Source organism: Spermophilus citellus (genome assembly GCF_964194105.1).
Source record: "Spermophilus citellus genome assembly, chromosome: 17".
Taxonomy (NCBI): Eukaryota; Metazoa; Chordata; class Mammalia; order Rodentia; family Sciuridae; genus Spermophilus; species Spermophilus citellus.
Window position 1 is genome coordinate 52,167,500 of NC_138199.1, and position 14,771 is coordinate 52,182,270.

General features: G+C 50.3%; 1 protein-coding gene across 1 annotated transcript; it reads right to left on the bottom strand.

Annotated features, from left to right (window-relative positions):
* Positions 1-1,687: 1,687 nt before the first annotated feature.
* On the bottom strand, positions 1,688-14,641 carry ARL5C (ARF like GTPase 5C). The gene is given in 7 exon segments (XM_081271310.1): positions 1,688-2,432; positions 5,128-5,270; positions 5,274-5,279; positions 5,678-5,761; positions 6,428-6,575; positions 6,819-6,945; positions 8,444-14,641. Coding segments are annotated over 6 exon segments (492 nt in total). The 5' UTR covers positions 6,881-6,945; positions 8,444-14,641; the 3' UTR covers positions 1,688-2,383.
* Positions 14,642-14,771: the final 130 nt, after the last annotated feature.

Consider the following 14,771-nt stretch of genomic DNA (forward strand, 5'->3'; position numbering starts at 1 on the left):
GCGCTTAACGGAGTTCTGGACTCCAGCACCAAGTTTCTAATTCAGCGGGTATGAGATGAGGCCCGGGGATCTACGTTTCCTAAGAGCACCCAGGTGCGGTGGCTGTGTCCTGGACCACATCAGCAAAGCCACTGCTCTAGAAGCTCCCACTTCCTGAGGTTCACCACCGCTCCTTCACTGCCCCAAAGGCAGGTGGCGAAGGACATAGTAACATAAAAGGTGTGGAAGAGCCACGAAGCAGTTTTGAAGCAACATGGACCTAGAAAAGAAAAGGTAGGGGGCACCCGGATTTGAACCGGGGACCTCTTGATCTGCAGTCAAATGCTCTACCACTGAGCTATACCCCCTCTGCTGGCAGGCCCGCGCGCGAGGCATCTTAGTGCTAGTCTTGCGCAGGCGCAGTCGCGTACTATCGCAAAAAGAAGTAGTGTCCGACGTTTGTCAAAAAAAAAAAAAAAAAAATAGAATAAAACCCCGACTACTTTCTTGGAAGCAGAGGGTGTGTTGCCTGAAGCTCTGAGCTAAAGATTCCTACTGGTAGTCTAAGAAAAATGGAAACAGGGTGTGCAGGAGAAGACGTTCAAGAGCCTTCAAGAGCCCTCATTTCGGGGGCGCTCCTCTGGGCCGGGACCCCACTCTCCGTTCCCGCAGGAGCTCCCTACTGCTTCTCGGCGTTTCTTTCTCCCTCCCACACTTTCACGCGGTGTCTTCGGGCCTTCTTTCCCCAGACCGAGCCCAGCCACCTTCCTGACAGAGAGCCGTCGGGGTCGCTTGCCACTGGGGTGCGCCGCCGGCGCCCTACTGCACGTGAGGGGACTGTCCCATATGACCTCCCGGTCGGCCTGAGCAACTCGCCCCACCCGCCCTACAATCCGCCCTTGGACATAGAGTCTAAGCGACCGGCAAGGTCCATTACTTCCTCACCTGCTTGCAAAACACAGGGTAACAACCGCCCCCCCACCGCCCCAAGGGGTTCTGCTGCTCTCCTGCCTCAAGTCCTCTCCTGCCTCGTCCGTCACACAATTCCTCAAAAGCGAATGGGGGAACAAAACCCAAAAGGTCTAAACAGGCGAGGGGGCACCCGGATTTGAACCGGGGACCTCTTGATCTGCAGTCAAATGCTCTACCACTGAGCTATACCCCCACTTGCTTCTCCTCTTTCATTAGAATGAATTTGTATGGAATAAGGGCGTGGCAAGATTGATTTCTTCTACACTTTTAGTCTGAATCAGATTATCCTTTTATTAAGGAGAACACAAAATAAAAATATACAATGAGTGCAACTAAAATTCCTGAGTTCTTTCTCCAATAATCATATCTTGGAAAGATCACAAGTTTAAGACCTACTTGTCACCAGGACCATTCCAGGTCTTCAAGGGAAATAGCCCTGCTCCCTGAATATAGAAGGACAATATTGGTCTCTATCCTGTCTCCAGCTCTACCTAGAGAAGACTCCTGGACTTTTCCAAACCTGGGAGTCCCTCCTTCTTTTCTCCATGGATCGGAATCAAACCAAGCCGCGGCCCTAGGCCCAGTCAAAAGCTCCCAGTCCTGATTTATCAGGTGCCTTCCAGCCTGGTGATAGATCACTGAGCCAAGAAGCCATTCTCCTAGCCAGAGCCTCCTCCTTTCTGAGAGTTTTGCAGAAATAAGATGGAACATTTTTTGATGACATTTATTACTCCTTTATTAAAATATCAATGCAATATTTAAAAAGTCATCACACAAAAACAAAATAAGCAGGTCCTGTAGGAATCTGGAACAATTAGGAGAAGTGGGATTCACATTGGATGGACACTGAGAGCCAAGGGAATACCACTGGGGGGGGGGGGGCTTACAACCCCCAAACTGCAGTCAGAGTCAGCATCTCAGAAGGAGTGGGAAGTTCTTTCCCCTCCCAGGTTTTGGCCCTACCCTCCTGCCTCCAAGCCACCTTCTTCATCCTTCTGGAATCTCAAAGGGTATGGGACAAAAATGAGAGACTTTCTAGAAAGCTGGAGAGGGTGGATATTGTTAAGAAATGAGAAGCAATTTCAAGGACCTCTTACTTCCCACGTGTTTCCTACAGACAGGTTGAGGGCTGAGAAGGAGAGGGCTCCACTTTCTAATCCCCCAGCACATCACAGCTTCCCTGATGTCTCCAAGAAGGACACTTGCATTCGTGGAGTGAGGGGCAGTTTTTTCTGTTGTCCTGTCTGTATCAATCCAGGACTTACAGTCCTGCTCCTCAGTGAAGGCTTGGGTAGATGGTGGCAATCTCCCTGTCCGTAGCTGGCTCTACTCCCACCAGAGAATCATAGAAAGGTAAAGTGGCATTTGAGTTTTTCACCCATGTTGACCATGCAGAACCCCCAACATGTCTCATTGGCCTCAGGCTGGGACATCATTTGGCAGTGGCCTGAGACTGCATCCACTGGAGCCCTGCTGGCAGCCTGCCGGGAGGAGAAACAGGGCAAGGATCAGCATTTCCCATAAAGATGATGGCCATCAAGCCCAAGGCCTCTGCCCAGAGCAGACTGAGAGAGTAGCCAAAGTTACATCCATTCATTTAATCCACAAACTGATTTGAGTTCTTGCAATGCATCAAGTACCCACTGTGCCCAGGGGCTGAAGTGACTCTTGAGAAGCCATCCTGCCCTCTGAGGCTTATAGCATAGAAGAGGATGTAGAGACTAAGCAAATGGTCCAGCAAATAATCCTATAGCTACATACTGGGACTAAGGTTAAGAAGATATACAGAAGGTTCCGGATGCCTGGGAGTCAGGGAGGGCTTCTTGGAGAAACCATCCTAGAGATCTAACTTCCTGGATGCCTTAATAGTAACTCAGGTAAGACTCTCATGTCCCCTCCCACCTGCTCTGTCACTAGGGAAAGTGGCAGGGTGACTTCAAAGGCCTAGGAAGACGCTCCATATGCAAGTTTTCCTGTGTGATACTAAGCAACTCCAGAGCAAGGGTGGAGCCTTGGCCATCTCTGTATCGTCCCCAGTCCTCACCTGGCACAGAGCATGACATGGTGGGTACTTAGGAAATGCTAGTTGCATTAAACTGACTGTGAGCTAGGGGGAGAGGAGGGTCCTCCTGATCCAGCAGAGACAGGTACACTCCCAGAAATGCCCTTGCATTGACTTGCCTGTAGTCTCCTCTTTTTCAAAAAGATATCTATGAGGTTGGGAGTAGTTCAGTGGTAGAGTGCTCACCCAGCATGTCTAAGGCCCTGGGTTCAACTCCCAGCACCACAGAACAAAATAAACAACAAAAAAAGACATCTGGGTCTCCAGCCTGCTACCATTCCACTTGAGAGGTGAAAGAAAAGGAAATTCTATAGAACCAAGGGAGAGCCCTCCCTAGGTGGCCCAGTCCACAATGCAGGTGTGTGCTCAAGAGCAACCTTCTCAGCAGCCCCTCCCTGAATACCTCATCTAAAACTGCAACATTCAACTGGGGACACATGGTAACACTTGCCTATAGTCCCCAGATTTTTGGGAGGCTGAGGCAGGAGGACTGCTTGAACCCGGGAGCTCAAAGCTAGCCTCCACAACAAAATGAGAACCCCATCTCAAAAATTAAAATTGTGTGGGCTGGGGATGTGGCTCAAGCGGTAGCGCGCTCGCCTGGCATGTGTGCAGCCCGGGTTCGATCCTCAGCACCACATACAAACAACGATGTTGTGTCCGCCGAGAACTAAAAAATAAATATTAAAAAAAAATTCTCTCTCTCTCTCTCCCTCTATCACTCTCTCTTAAAAAAAAATAACTGGATTAAAAAAAAATTAAAATTGTGGCTGGGTGAGCTGGCACACAATTGTAATCCCAGCAATTTAGGAGACTGAGGTAGGAGGATTATAAATTCAAAACCAGCCTCAGCAATTAAGTGAGACCCAAATAAAAAATAAAAAGGACTAGGGATGTGACTCAGTAGTTAAGTACCCCTGTACCCTCCCCACCCCCCAAGATTGCAACATTCCTACCAATCTCCCTTTCCCTCCCCAACATAACGGTTATCTTTTTGGTACCTGGGATTGAACCCAGAGGCACTCAAACCAAACTGAGCCATATCCCCAACCCTATTTCTTTTTAAATTTTTTTCTTTTAGAACCTTTTACCTTCTTCATTTATGTGCAATACTGAGAATTGAACCCAGTGCCTCACACATGCCAGGCAACCGCTCTACCACTGAGCCACAATCCTAGCTGCCCCCACAATCCTAGCTGCCCCCACAATCCTAGCTGCCCCCAGCCCTATTTTGTATTCTATTTAGAGACAGGGTCTCATTGAGTTGCTTAGCACCTCCCCTTTGCTGAGGCTGACTTTGAACTCGCCATTGATCCTTCTGTCTAAGCCTACTAAGCCACTGGGATTACGGGCGTGAGCCACCGTGCTCAACAACATTTATCATTTTTTAACTTACTAACCATATTTTTTTGCTTATTGTCTGTCTCCCCCACTGGAATGCAGCTCCATGAAGGTAGGAGTTTCTGTTTTGTTTTCTGCTGTTTCTCCAATACCCAAAACACTACAAAGTAGGTATTTAATACAAATCTGTTGATGGAATGGTGTCATGGACTCTTTGCAGAAATTCAAAGATGGTGGCACATGCCTGTAATCCCAGTCGCTTGGGAGGCTGAGGCAGAAGGATTGAAAATTCAAATCCATCCTCAACAACTTAGTGAGGCCTTAAGCAACTTAGCAAGACCCTGTCTCTAAATAAAATAGAAAAAAATAGCTGGGGATGTGGCTCAGTGGTTAAGCATCCCTGGGTTCAATCCCTGGTACTTCCATCCCCTAGGTCTTTGGACCCTAGGTCTTGCCATGACTGTCCCTTTCTTTTCTTTTGGGTCTCAGCTCAAAAACCACATCTCTAGGAGAGGCCATCCCTGACCACCAGACCTAAATCAGACCCACCTGGCCCTTGTGTTTATGTGAGGGTTACCTCTCCATTAGAAGGCGCTGGAGAGGGGGGACGCACAGCTTACCCCCTCACCCAGTTTCAACAATTCAACCCCTTTCCATCTGATTTGGCACAGTCACCAACTGTGAGCCAGAATCTGATAGGACCAAGACAAGAGAGGGGTTCTGGTGACCACTTGTCCATTGGTGGGCCAGACCCAGGTCTGGCAGCCACTAACCCTCTCCCAGTCAGGGCACAGCAGCCTTGTATATGCCACGGATGGTCTCTGATGGCGCTGAGAGTGAGGAACTGGGAGATCTTCGTGGTGGTCATGGAGTCCTTCACATCCTGCTTGTTGGCAAAGATCAGCACTGAAGCATCTCAAAGTGCCTGGGGAAGAAGAGCCACAGCCCTGTCAGCCAGAAGCCTCCTTCTCCTCCTCCTGCCGGTCCTCTCCACTCCTGCCCCAGCCTCCCAGGTGGGCCCCACTCCAACAGTAGCAACCACATCTGATGACAGCGACAAGTCATGGGATGCCTGCAACCAGCTCCTATAATCCTTACAACAACCTCAGGAGGTAGGAATCCGCGAGCAAGAAGGGGGGACAGACCTTGAACCAGCAACTCTGACTCCTGTGACCAGTTGTTCTGAGGGCACAGTCATCCTTCATCTTCAATAAACTAGCCCTCCCCATACTGCTGGGATAATGACGAGGATGTCAGGAATAGACCTCAGAGAAGCTGAGTGACTAGCCTGAGGACACACAGCTAGAATCCCAGGAAGCTTACCTCATGGGCCAGCATCTTGTACAGCTCCTCCCGAGTGGTGGGCAGCCGATCCCGGTCTGTGCTGTCAATCACAAGGATGACAAAATGGCCAGCAGAGGGGAGCCTTAAGGAGCCGGCTTCCTCTTTGTAAAAGTATTTCCTGCCCACTGGCCTCTGAACTGCCCACATGCCAGCTCCATAGAAAAGGAACCAAGCTGCCTCACGATATCACAACCTGGTCCCATTTCAATTGGCTTTTCTATCCAGACAGAGGAAATACAGAGCAAACCCGATTGTGTACCAGAGGCCGTGCTAAGCCCTGGGTGCTCAGGACTCCATTTAGGCCTCACCCCAATGCTGTGGGCTTGGTGCTGTTATTACCTCCATTTTACAAAGGAGGGTAACCTCAGTGAGGTTAGGAATCTTGCCCTTGGCCACACAGCCGATGAGTGGCAGCTCAGTCTCTTGTTCTACTTCTGCCAAGTGAGAAGACAAGGCCTTCAGAGACTAAGGGCTCATGCTATCCAGTACATCAGACTGGAAACTGCCAGAAGCAGACAGGCAGGATTAAAAAAAGAAATCTGCACTGCACTGGGTTAAGTATTTGGCCTATATGCCTTCCCTCTTGTCTGAGTGTTATTTAATTTCACTGTGACTCAGAGAGGTCATTATTAGGTCACTTCACAGAGGGGGAACCTAGGTTAAGAGAGGGGCACTGGCTAACATCACACAGTTGCCTTGGAGATCCCCCAGCCCTGGCGACCTCCTCACCTCCGTGTTGGAGTAGTATGTACTCCAGGTGGAGCGCAGAGCCTCCTGTCCCCCGATGTCCCACATGAGGAAGTGGGTCTTCCGAAGAACAATCTCCTCCACATTGCTGCCAATGGTGGGACACGTGTGAACCACCTCATTGGTCAAACTGAGGAGGTAGAAGAAGGTTCTAAGACCACGGCCCATTCCCCTCCCAGCTCTGGTCTCCAGCTCTGGTCCACTTCCTGGGCAGCTGAGTCTAACTAAGAACTCCAACCCAGGTAGACCAAGTACCTGCCTGGGCAAGGGAAAATGAAAACAGAATGAGACCCCAATGTTGTCCAGGCTTAGCCCTAGGGTTGGGGGGGACATTAGAACCATCTTTTCAAATTTAAATTCAAAGTTGAATCACCTGGGAGTCTCATCAAAATGCAGTTTTGATCCAGTGGGTTTGGGCTGCCCAGGACTTTGCATTTCTAACAAGCTCCCAGATCATGCTCCCACTTCCAGTCTGTGGACCACACTTGGAATCTCAAGGGCTGAGAAAAATGAGACAGATAAACCAGCGAGGTGGCGCAGGCCTGTAATCCCAGCGGCTCAGAAGGCTGAGACAGGAGGATCACGAGCTCAAAGCCAACCTCAGTAACAGTGAGGTGCTAAGCAACTCAGTTGAGACCCTGTCTCTAAATAAATACAAAAAAGGGCTCGGGATGTGGCTCAGTGGTGAAGTGCCCCTGAGTTCAATCCCCATAAATAAATAAAGGTATTGTTTAATACTAAAAAGTATACATTTTTTTAATGAGACAGATAAAAGTGAGGGCCATCAGAGAGATGAGCTACCTTGTTTAAGTAACATATGTAGAAAACATCCACATTTTTATAGTGAAGGTTGTCTCTGAAAGGTGACCAGGAAGTTGAAAGAGTGGTCACCTGGGAGGAGGAAAACTAGAATCTACAGTGAGAGGGAAAATTACTTCTCACCATGCACTCTTGTGCTGTTTGATTTTTTTCTTGTGTGATTTTTTTTTTTTTTTTTTTGGTACCAGGGATTGAATCCAGAGGCTCTTAACCACTGAGCCACATCCCCAGCACCCGTGTGTGTGTGTGTGTGTGTGTGTGTGTGTGTGTGTATATATATATATATATATATATATATATATATATAGAGAGAGAGAGAGAGAGAGAGAGAGAGAGAGGTTCAAAAAACACATATATGTTTAGAGACAGGTCTTTCTGAGTTGCTTAGAGCCTTGCTAAATTGTTTTTTTTTTTTTTTTTTAAAGAGAGAGTGAGAGAGGGAGAGAGAGAGAGAGAGAATTTTAATATTTATTTTTTAGTTCTCTGCGGACACAACATCTTTGTTGGTATGTGGTGCTGAAGATCGAACCCGGGCCGCACGCATGCCAGGCGAGCGCGCTACCGTTTAAGCCACATCCCCAGCCCCTTGCTAAATTGTTGAGGCTGGCTTTGAATTCGGAATCCTCCTGCCTCAGTCTCCGGAGCTGCTGGGATTACAGGCTTTTTCTCTAATTTTTACTTTGGTGGCTCCATCTCGGTAGAGATGTTGTCCAGACTGAACACTGGGAGAGTTCCCACATTTGGCTTTTGACTCAGCTACGAGTCTTATGCAGGAACTGCGGAGCCTAACCAGACCCAAGGCTGGCGCTCCTGGAGCTGATGGCTTTGGGTTTCAAGTTGGAGGTCAAAGCTAAAAGTAAGGTGAAGGACTGAGAAAAAAGGGACCTGCCACCAGCTGGGGCAGACGGCAGGAACCATGGGGACTGGGGCTGCTCATACAGAGCAGGTTCCCAATGCCAGGCCCACCGTCTCTATACCAGGAGGGTCACACCAGCTTCCATCTCATCACTGCTCTCGGTTACTGGGGAGCCGGGGAACTCGAGGAAGGGCTCCAACTATTGGTCCAAATGCCGGTCAGTCTGGTGGGAGGCCCAGCCCTTTCTCTCCCCACCCAAAAGTCACTTACAACTGGTAGAGAATGGTGGTCTTTCCTGCATTGTCCAGTCCCACGATGATGACCTTGTGCTCTGGAGGCATCCGGGGAAGATCAGAGTCAGAGCCAAACCCGATGTCCAAGGACAGGGCTCCCAGGAAGACCAGTGTTCCCAGCTGGCTGAGGGATCTCTGCCCACCGCACCACTTCTACTTCCCAACCGGCCGGGAGGACGCCTGCACCACTCCCGGACAGTGGCAAAGAGAACCGAGTCCCACCTCCCTCCAAATTTCTAGAAGCGATTGCCTGAAGGGTCCGGGGTGCTCTGGGCTTGCCAAGAGGAGGGGTCTGGAGAAAGATCCAAGCGGTAGTTGCAGGAAACCGAAAGTGGCTCGCCCAGCCCTGCCCCGTAGCGGTTTAGCGGGGAGGAAGGAGACTTGCCCAACTCTGCAGCGCACCCGGGGACGCACGGAAACATGGAGCCCGGGAGAAACCGGCTGGGAGAAGAATAGAGGAGACCGTGGAGCAGGCAAGGAGCGCGCAAGGAGCACGCACGTGGCCTCTAGTAGTCCGAGATCTCTCAGCCTGTCTGCCCAGACGACCTCCGATTGAGGGAGCCTCAGGAGACCAGAGGATCAAAGCGGTTGCTGGGATGCCCTATGTGCCTCTTACCCTGATTCCCAAAGATGCCCATCAACTTGGCGATCAGCTGTCCCATGGCACGTCCCTAGCTGAGTAGGTGCAGGACTCAGGGGCCTGGGGGCAAGAATCTAGCCCAAGGGTTTCGAGCCCCGCCCCCGAGGGAGGGCCAGAAAGGCTTAGCCCGTGAGGACCGAGGAACCCCACCTCGCAGGTGGGACTTGGGGGTACACTGGGACTCATCTGTCGCGTGCGCAGTGGACATTACAGCGATGATGAGCTGCCTGTCCAGGGCCTTGGAGGTGCAAAGAACAATGAAGTCCCAGACTGCACCCTCCTCTTGGCCCTGAAAAAAAACTGAAATTCTCTCTATGTTCTGCTTCTAGGCTGCAAATCAAGGGAATCTAAGCACTGCGGGGCACCAAACAATCCTAGCTCTCCCTCTACCCGCTAGAGCAAAACCCTAGACTGAAGCAAAACCCGAGGCGACCCAACTTCTGCACCTACCACGGACCAGAGGGCTCTCTGGTCCTCTCTTAGCTGGGAGAACATTCCAGCCTTTGGTCTTCTCAAGTTGTTTTGCTAGTGAAAGTCTGTGGGCCCACTCAAAGTGGACTCCCCAGGGAAAGGGCAGGTTCTCCCTTCCTCCTGCAGGTCCCTCCTGCTAGGCAACATCTAGAGAGAAATTGGGGCTTCTACAATCCATTGACATACCACATGCTCCGCAGCTGATCCCACGATTGGGTGTCTGGAGACAAAGATGGAGCAAGAAGATTCCCCAGCCAGAGACCCTGCAGAGGGTTCCAGACATTAAGACCCAGCAGAGAAGAAAAAATTATTTTTGTTTGTCTAGGTTTTGGTTTTCTTTTTCTTTTTCTTTTTTTTTTTTTTTTTTGAGACAGGGTCTTCCAGGACTCAAGTGATCCTCCTGCCTCAGCCTCCCAGGCAGAGGAGAATAATGAGACTAAAGAGAACCAGAAGTCCAAGCAAGAGAGAAAGGGGGATATTCTTGTTTGTGAATTTCCTTCTTTGCACAAACTTGGAAAAAACCAGAAAACAAAAAGAGAAGTGGGAAAGGCAAATCAACATATCAAAGCGCCTGATCCTTCCACCTTACTGCCTCTGTCCCCACAAGCCCCAATGTGGCTCCCTCCGATGATGTAGCAAACCTTCAACTGGCCTGTTTCTGCCCCCCCCCCCTTTCCCAGAGCACCCTCCTCGCAGCTCTATTAGCCTTTTAAAAGCACAGCTCAGCATCTGTTATTCCCACCCACAGCCTTCAATGGCTCTCTATTGCCCACTCGCTCTGGATCAGCCTTCTAACCTGGCATTCAAGATCCTCCAGCAACAGCCCCCACCTGCTTTTGCAGTTTTACCTCCCGGGTTTTGCATCCACTGCTCCCTGCCCTTATATGTCCAGTTCTTTCCCACTTTGCCCTTCCTCCTGCATTCCCTCCACATGAATGCCTTACACCTACTCAGAAAGGGAAAATGCCTGGAACTCACTAGCTGCCTTCCCGTAAAGCCACCTATTCTCAAGCTCCCACCACATGGAACCTCTCTCCACGCTGGGGCCATAGAATGGCCTGTTTCTCTCAATCACCTGTGAACCCTGGAGGCTGGGTTTCCTATCTTGTTCACCAGTGTTTGTCCCCCTCCCCACCTGGTTCAGTGCCTGGCATACAGTTAGGAATGTGTTGTCATTAGGTTGACTTAGGACAAGTTAAGCTACAGCATGAGAATATGCGCTTGGAGTATTAAAAAAAAGAATGTGGGGCCTGACGTGGTGGAGCACACCTATAATCCAGTGTCTCGGGAGACTGAGGAAGGAGGATTACAAGTTTAAAGCCAGCCTCACCAACTTAGCAAGGCCCTGTCTCAACATTTAAAAAAAAAATTTTTTTTAAAGGTCTAGGAATGTGGCTCAGTGGTTAAGCGCCCCTGGGTTCAATCTCCAGTACCAAAAAATAAAAAAGGACTGGGGTGTAGAGCATCCCTGAGTTCAATCCCCAGTATAAAAAAGAAAAGAATATGGGCACAGGATTGAGGGAGGCTAAAAAGTTTGTGGAGAGCAGAGGCAAACAGCTCACTACATAAAGACTTTTGATTCACCCAGTTTGGTGCCCAGAGAGATAGAAGCCTGGAAAAGTGACCTTCAAGCCCATTTGGGCTGATTTCATTTCAGCCCTGGGAAAGAAGGGTCTGGGACTGGGGCTGGTGGGGGCCAGGAGGGTGCTGGGGGAAGCAACAGTGCTTTAAGTGATTTTACCATCTGTTTCCGGGGAGAGAAAGGAACCTTTAAGTGCCTTCCCCCGACACACACACATACCCAATTGCAGAATTGAAAGTGACACTGCAAACTGGGAGCACATTCAATAAACAGACAAGATCTGCCTGCCTCAGGAGGCCCAGGACTGGGCTCTTAGGAGGCATTCATCCATTCACTCATTCATCTGTTCATTTCACAAATATGAGTCAAACACAACCAAGCAGCCAAATCACCCAGCCTGGGTCTCCATGGACCCTTCAAGTCTGGAGAGGGAGATAAACACACACACGTGCACACACACTCTCACACTCTGAGAGACAGGAAAGTGGGCACCCTTCTTCAAGGAAACAATTACTGGAGTTAACACAAGATGTCTCTTTAGCCTACTAGACTGGGACACCCCCTTGACCCTGGCCCATGGTGACCTCAGCTCAGCTTGCTTTATTTTACAACAGTGGAACCTTAGTTCACACCTGGTACTTGTGGCCTACCCCACTTCAGCTCACTTAGGGGCAGAATCCTCCACAAAATGTAAGCAGCTAGCCAGGGAAGCAGGTAAAGGAAGGGTGCCAGGTAGGAAGGGTCCCCAAGGCTTCACTTCCTGAGTCCGTGGGGGCAATCAGAGCAGCAGAGCCTGCTGACGACATGGCTGTTGAAATCCTCACATGTTGACAACCACATGTGCTGACTGAGCAGCCAACTTTGGTTAAGGGTTTGTGGTTACCAAGAAACAAGAATTTCTCCCCATTTCTCAGTATCTCCAGCTAGAAATGTCCTTGCCTGAAAGTTCTAAGCAAAGGTAACTTCAGGCAGAAGGTACATGAGAGGAGACAGAAACACTCAGACTCCTGCTTCCTCCCCCTCCCCAACTCCCTACCCCCAACCCTTGCAGAAGCTAGTACATCCTGGGGTAGAGGAATTAGCACTGGACTTGGGGGTCACAGGCACCATGGAATCAAAATGTGAATTTGACTCCTTTGCTCTATGGCTGTGTAATTACAGACTAGTCGCTTAGTCTCTCTGAACCTCTCTGCAGAGGTTCAGCTCATTGTGCCCAGCTGTCTTCTCTTCTCCCCTCAAATGTCCCACAGGAAACTTAAACCCCTTTATGCAAAGCCAGACTCATTACTTCTGCTCTGATCTGTTTTTAACCTCCTTCTTTTGTCTGGGAAGACTACCACCCACTGTCACCCTCTCCCTTACTGGCTACCTCTACTTGTTCTTCAAGAGCTCTGGATTCTATCTGCTAGATGTCACTGTGGTCTAAGGCACAGCCTCATTTCCACCTTAGTGACCAGCATTTCCAAGTGAGGCCCTCCAATTCATGCTCCAACCAAAGCAATCTTGTCATTGCTACTTAAAATCCTTTAATTTCTTTCTTTGGGCGGGGGACTAGAGATTGAACTCGGGAGCACTCAACCACTGAGCCATATTCCCAGCCCCTTTTTGAATTTATTTAGACAGGGTCTCACTGAGTTGCTTAGCACCTCCCTGTTGCTGAGGCTGGCTTTGAACTCAGGATCCTCCTGTCTCAGCCTCCTGAGCCGCTGGAATTACAGGCACAGGCCACCACACCTGGCTAATCCTTCAATTTCTGAGCACTAGCTTCAGAACAAAAAATAAACCTTTTGGGGTACAGAGGATTAAACACAGGGGTTCTCTGCTACTGAGCTACATCTCCAGTGCTTCCCCCGGTTTTTAGATAAGGTCTCACTGTGTTGCCCAGGCTGAGTCTTGAACTTGTGATCCTCCTGCCTGGGATTACAGGTGTTCACCACCATGCCCAGCAAAAACCAAATGGCCTGCTCCTGTCAACCCCTTTCTGGCCTCCACCTCACCATGCTTTGTTAGTGAAGTGCCAAAAACTTGTCATGCATGTGCCTGGTTCCTCTGCCTTGAACACCCCCCTACTTTTCTACCTGGCTTAACCTCCAACTTTGATTCTAGACTCCAAGCAAGCCTCACCTCCTCTATGAAGACTTCCCTGATTTCCCCAGGTTGAGAGTGTGACCCTTTTCCAGGTTCCCACATTAACAGTGCTTCTCACAGCACACAGCTCATGTTCAGTACTGGAATTGACTGCGGCTCTCACGTCAACTTGCCCCTGGTACCTAGGAGGTGCCTAATAAATGTATGTCCAGTGAATAAACAAGGTGCCTAATAAATGTATGTCCAGTGAATAAACAAGGAATAAATGATCAATCCCATGGGAAAGTGGTGGAAAGAGTACCAAGCTGGAGGCAGAGACCCTGCTCTTATCAACTTTGCCATCAACCCTCTGGGGAGCTCCAGTCAGCCACCTGACACCTGGGTCTGCCAGTTCCTCTTTGATCTGCTAACTCATCTGTGGGCCTTCCAGTCACACATACACACACATTTTGGGTTACCGCCTCAAAAACAAGAACCAGGAGGGTGAGAGAGCTTGCAGGTGCTCCATGAGGTAGGATATAGGTAATGGCAGTAATGACTGCACCTCTGCGGAGCCAGAAGCTCAGCCCTGCCTCCCCAAGATTCTGGGGTGCAGTGAGGTCAGAAGAGCAGAACAAGCATGTACCTTTAAGATTTTGCACTTAACTACATCCCAGGTTCCCATTTCCCCTGGCTCTGCATGTGGGGAGACAGGTATGGTGTGGGCTTAAGAGTGGCCATGCAGCCCTGGCAGGTTTGCACATACTCCAGAAGGCCACAAGCCAAGCCCTGTTTTGTGGCAGCTTCTTCCTGTCTCTCCCCTTGGCTCGCCCCCTCTGGCAGCAGCGGTCTGTGCAGAGGCTGCGAGGCTGCCAGACAACCGTGAGGCGGGAACAAAGAAGCAGGCTGGAAGGTGGCCGCAAAGGACTGGACGGCGGTTTTATATGTGGCAAAATACTTCTCCTAGAAGAGTACAGACAAGTAGACAGACAGATGGGGCACAGGACACCAGACAGGGAGAGGGAAAGATCAGGCAGTGGTGTCTTCTAACCAGTAAGTGGAAGCTGCACCCCACCCCACGTGGGGGCACGACAACATTGGCACAGGAGGTGGCGAGACAGGCCTGAGGTGCCCATCCCTGAGGTGGGCAGCCGGGCAGGGCCCAGTCCTCGTTGGCACAATCGGCTCTCTCTGGCCCAGCTGGGATGCTGGGGAGGGGCAGGGCTGCTAGGCTGTGGGGGTGCGGGGGCAGAGGGTGCCCCAGGGGCTACCAAGGCCTCTCCTGGGGGAAGTGGACACCAATGAAGGACAGGATCACAAGAGGCAAATATAGAGAAGCAGCAGCAGCAGCCAAGCCCCCCAAGGGAGATCTGAGGTCCCCAGGTGACCAGGCAACCCCAGGATGGTGGTCATTTCCTGGACACCAACCCACAGGGCCTCTCTCCTGGGACCTCAGGATGAAGGTGAAGGAGCAGTTTTTTTTTTTTTTTTTTGGTTTAGAATGAGGTGGACCAGAGTGTTCCATGGTCTCCACACCCAATGGCATGGAGTTGGGGGGCTCAGATGCAGAGGGCCCCCTTCTTCTGATGGCAGCAGGC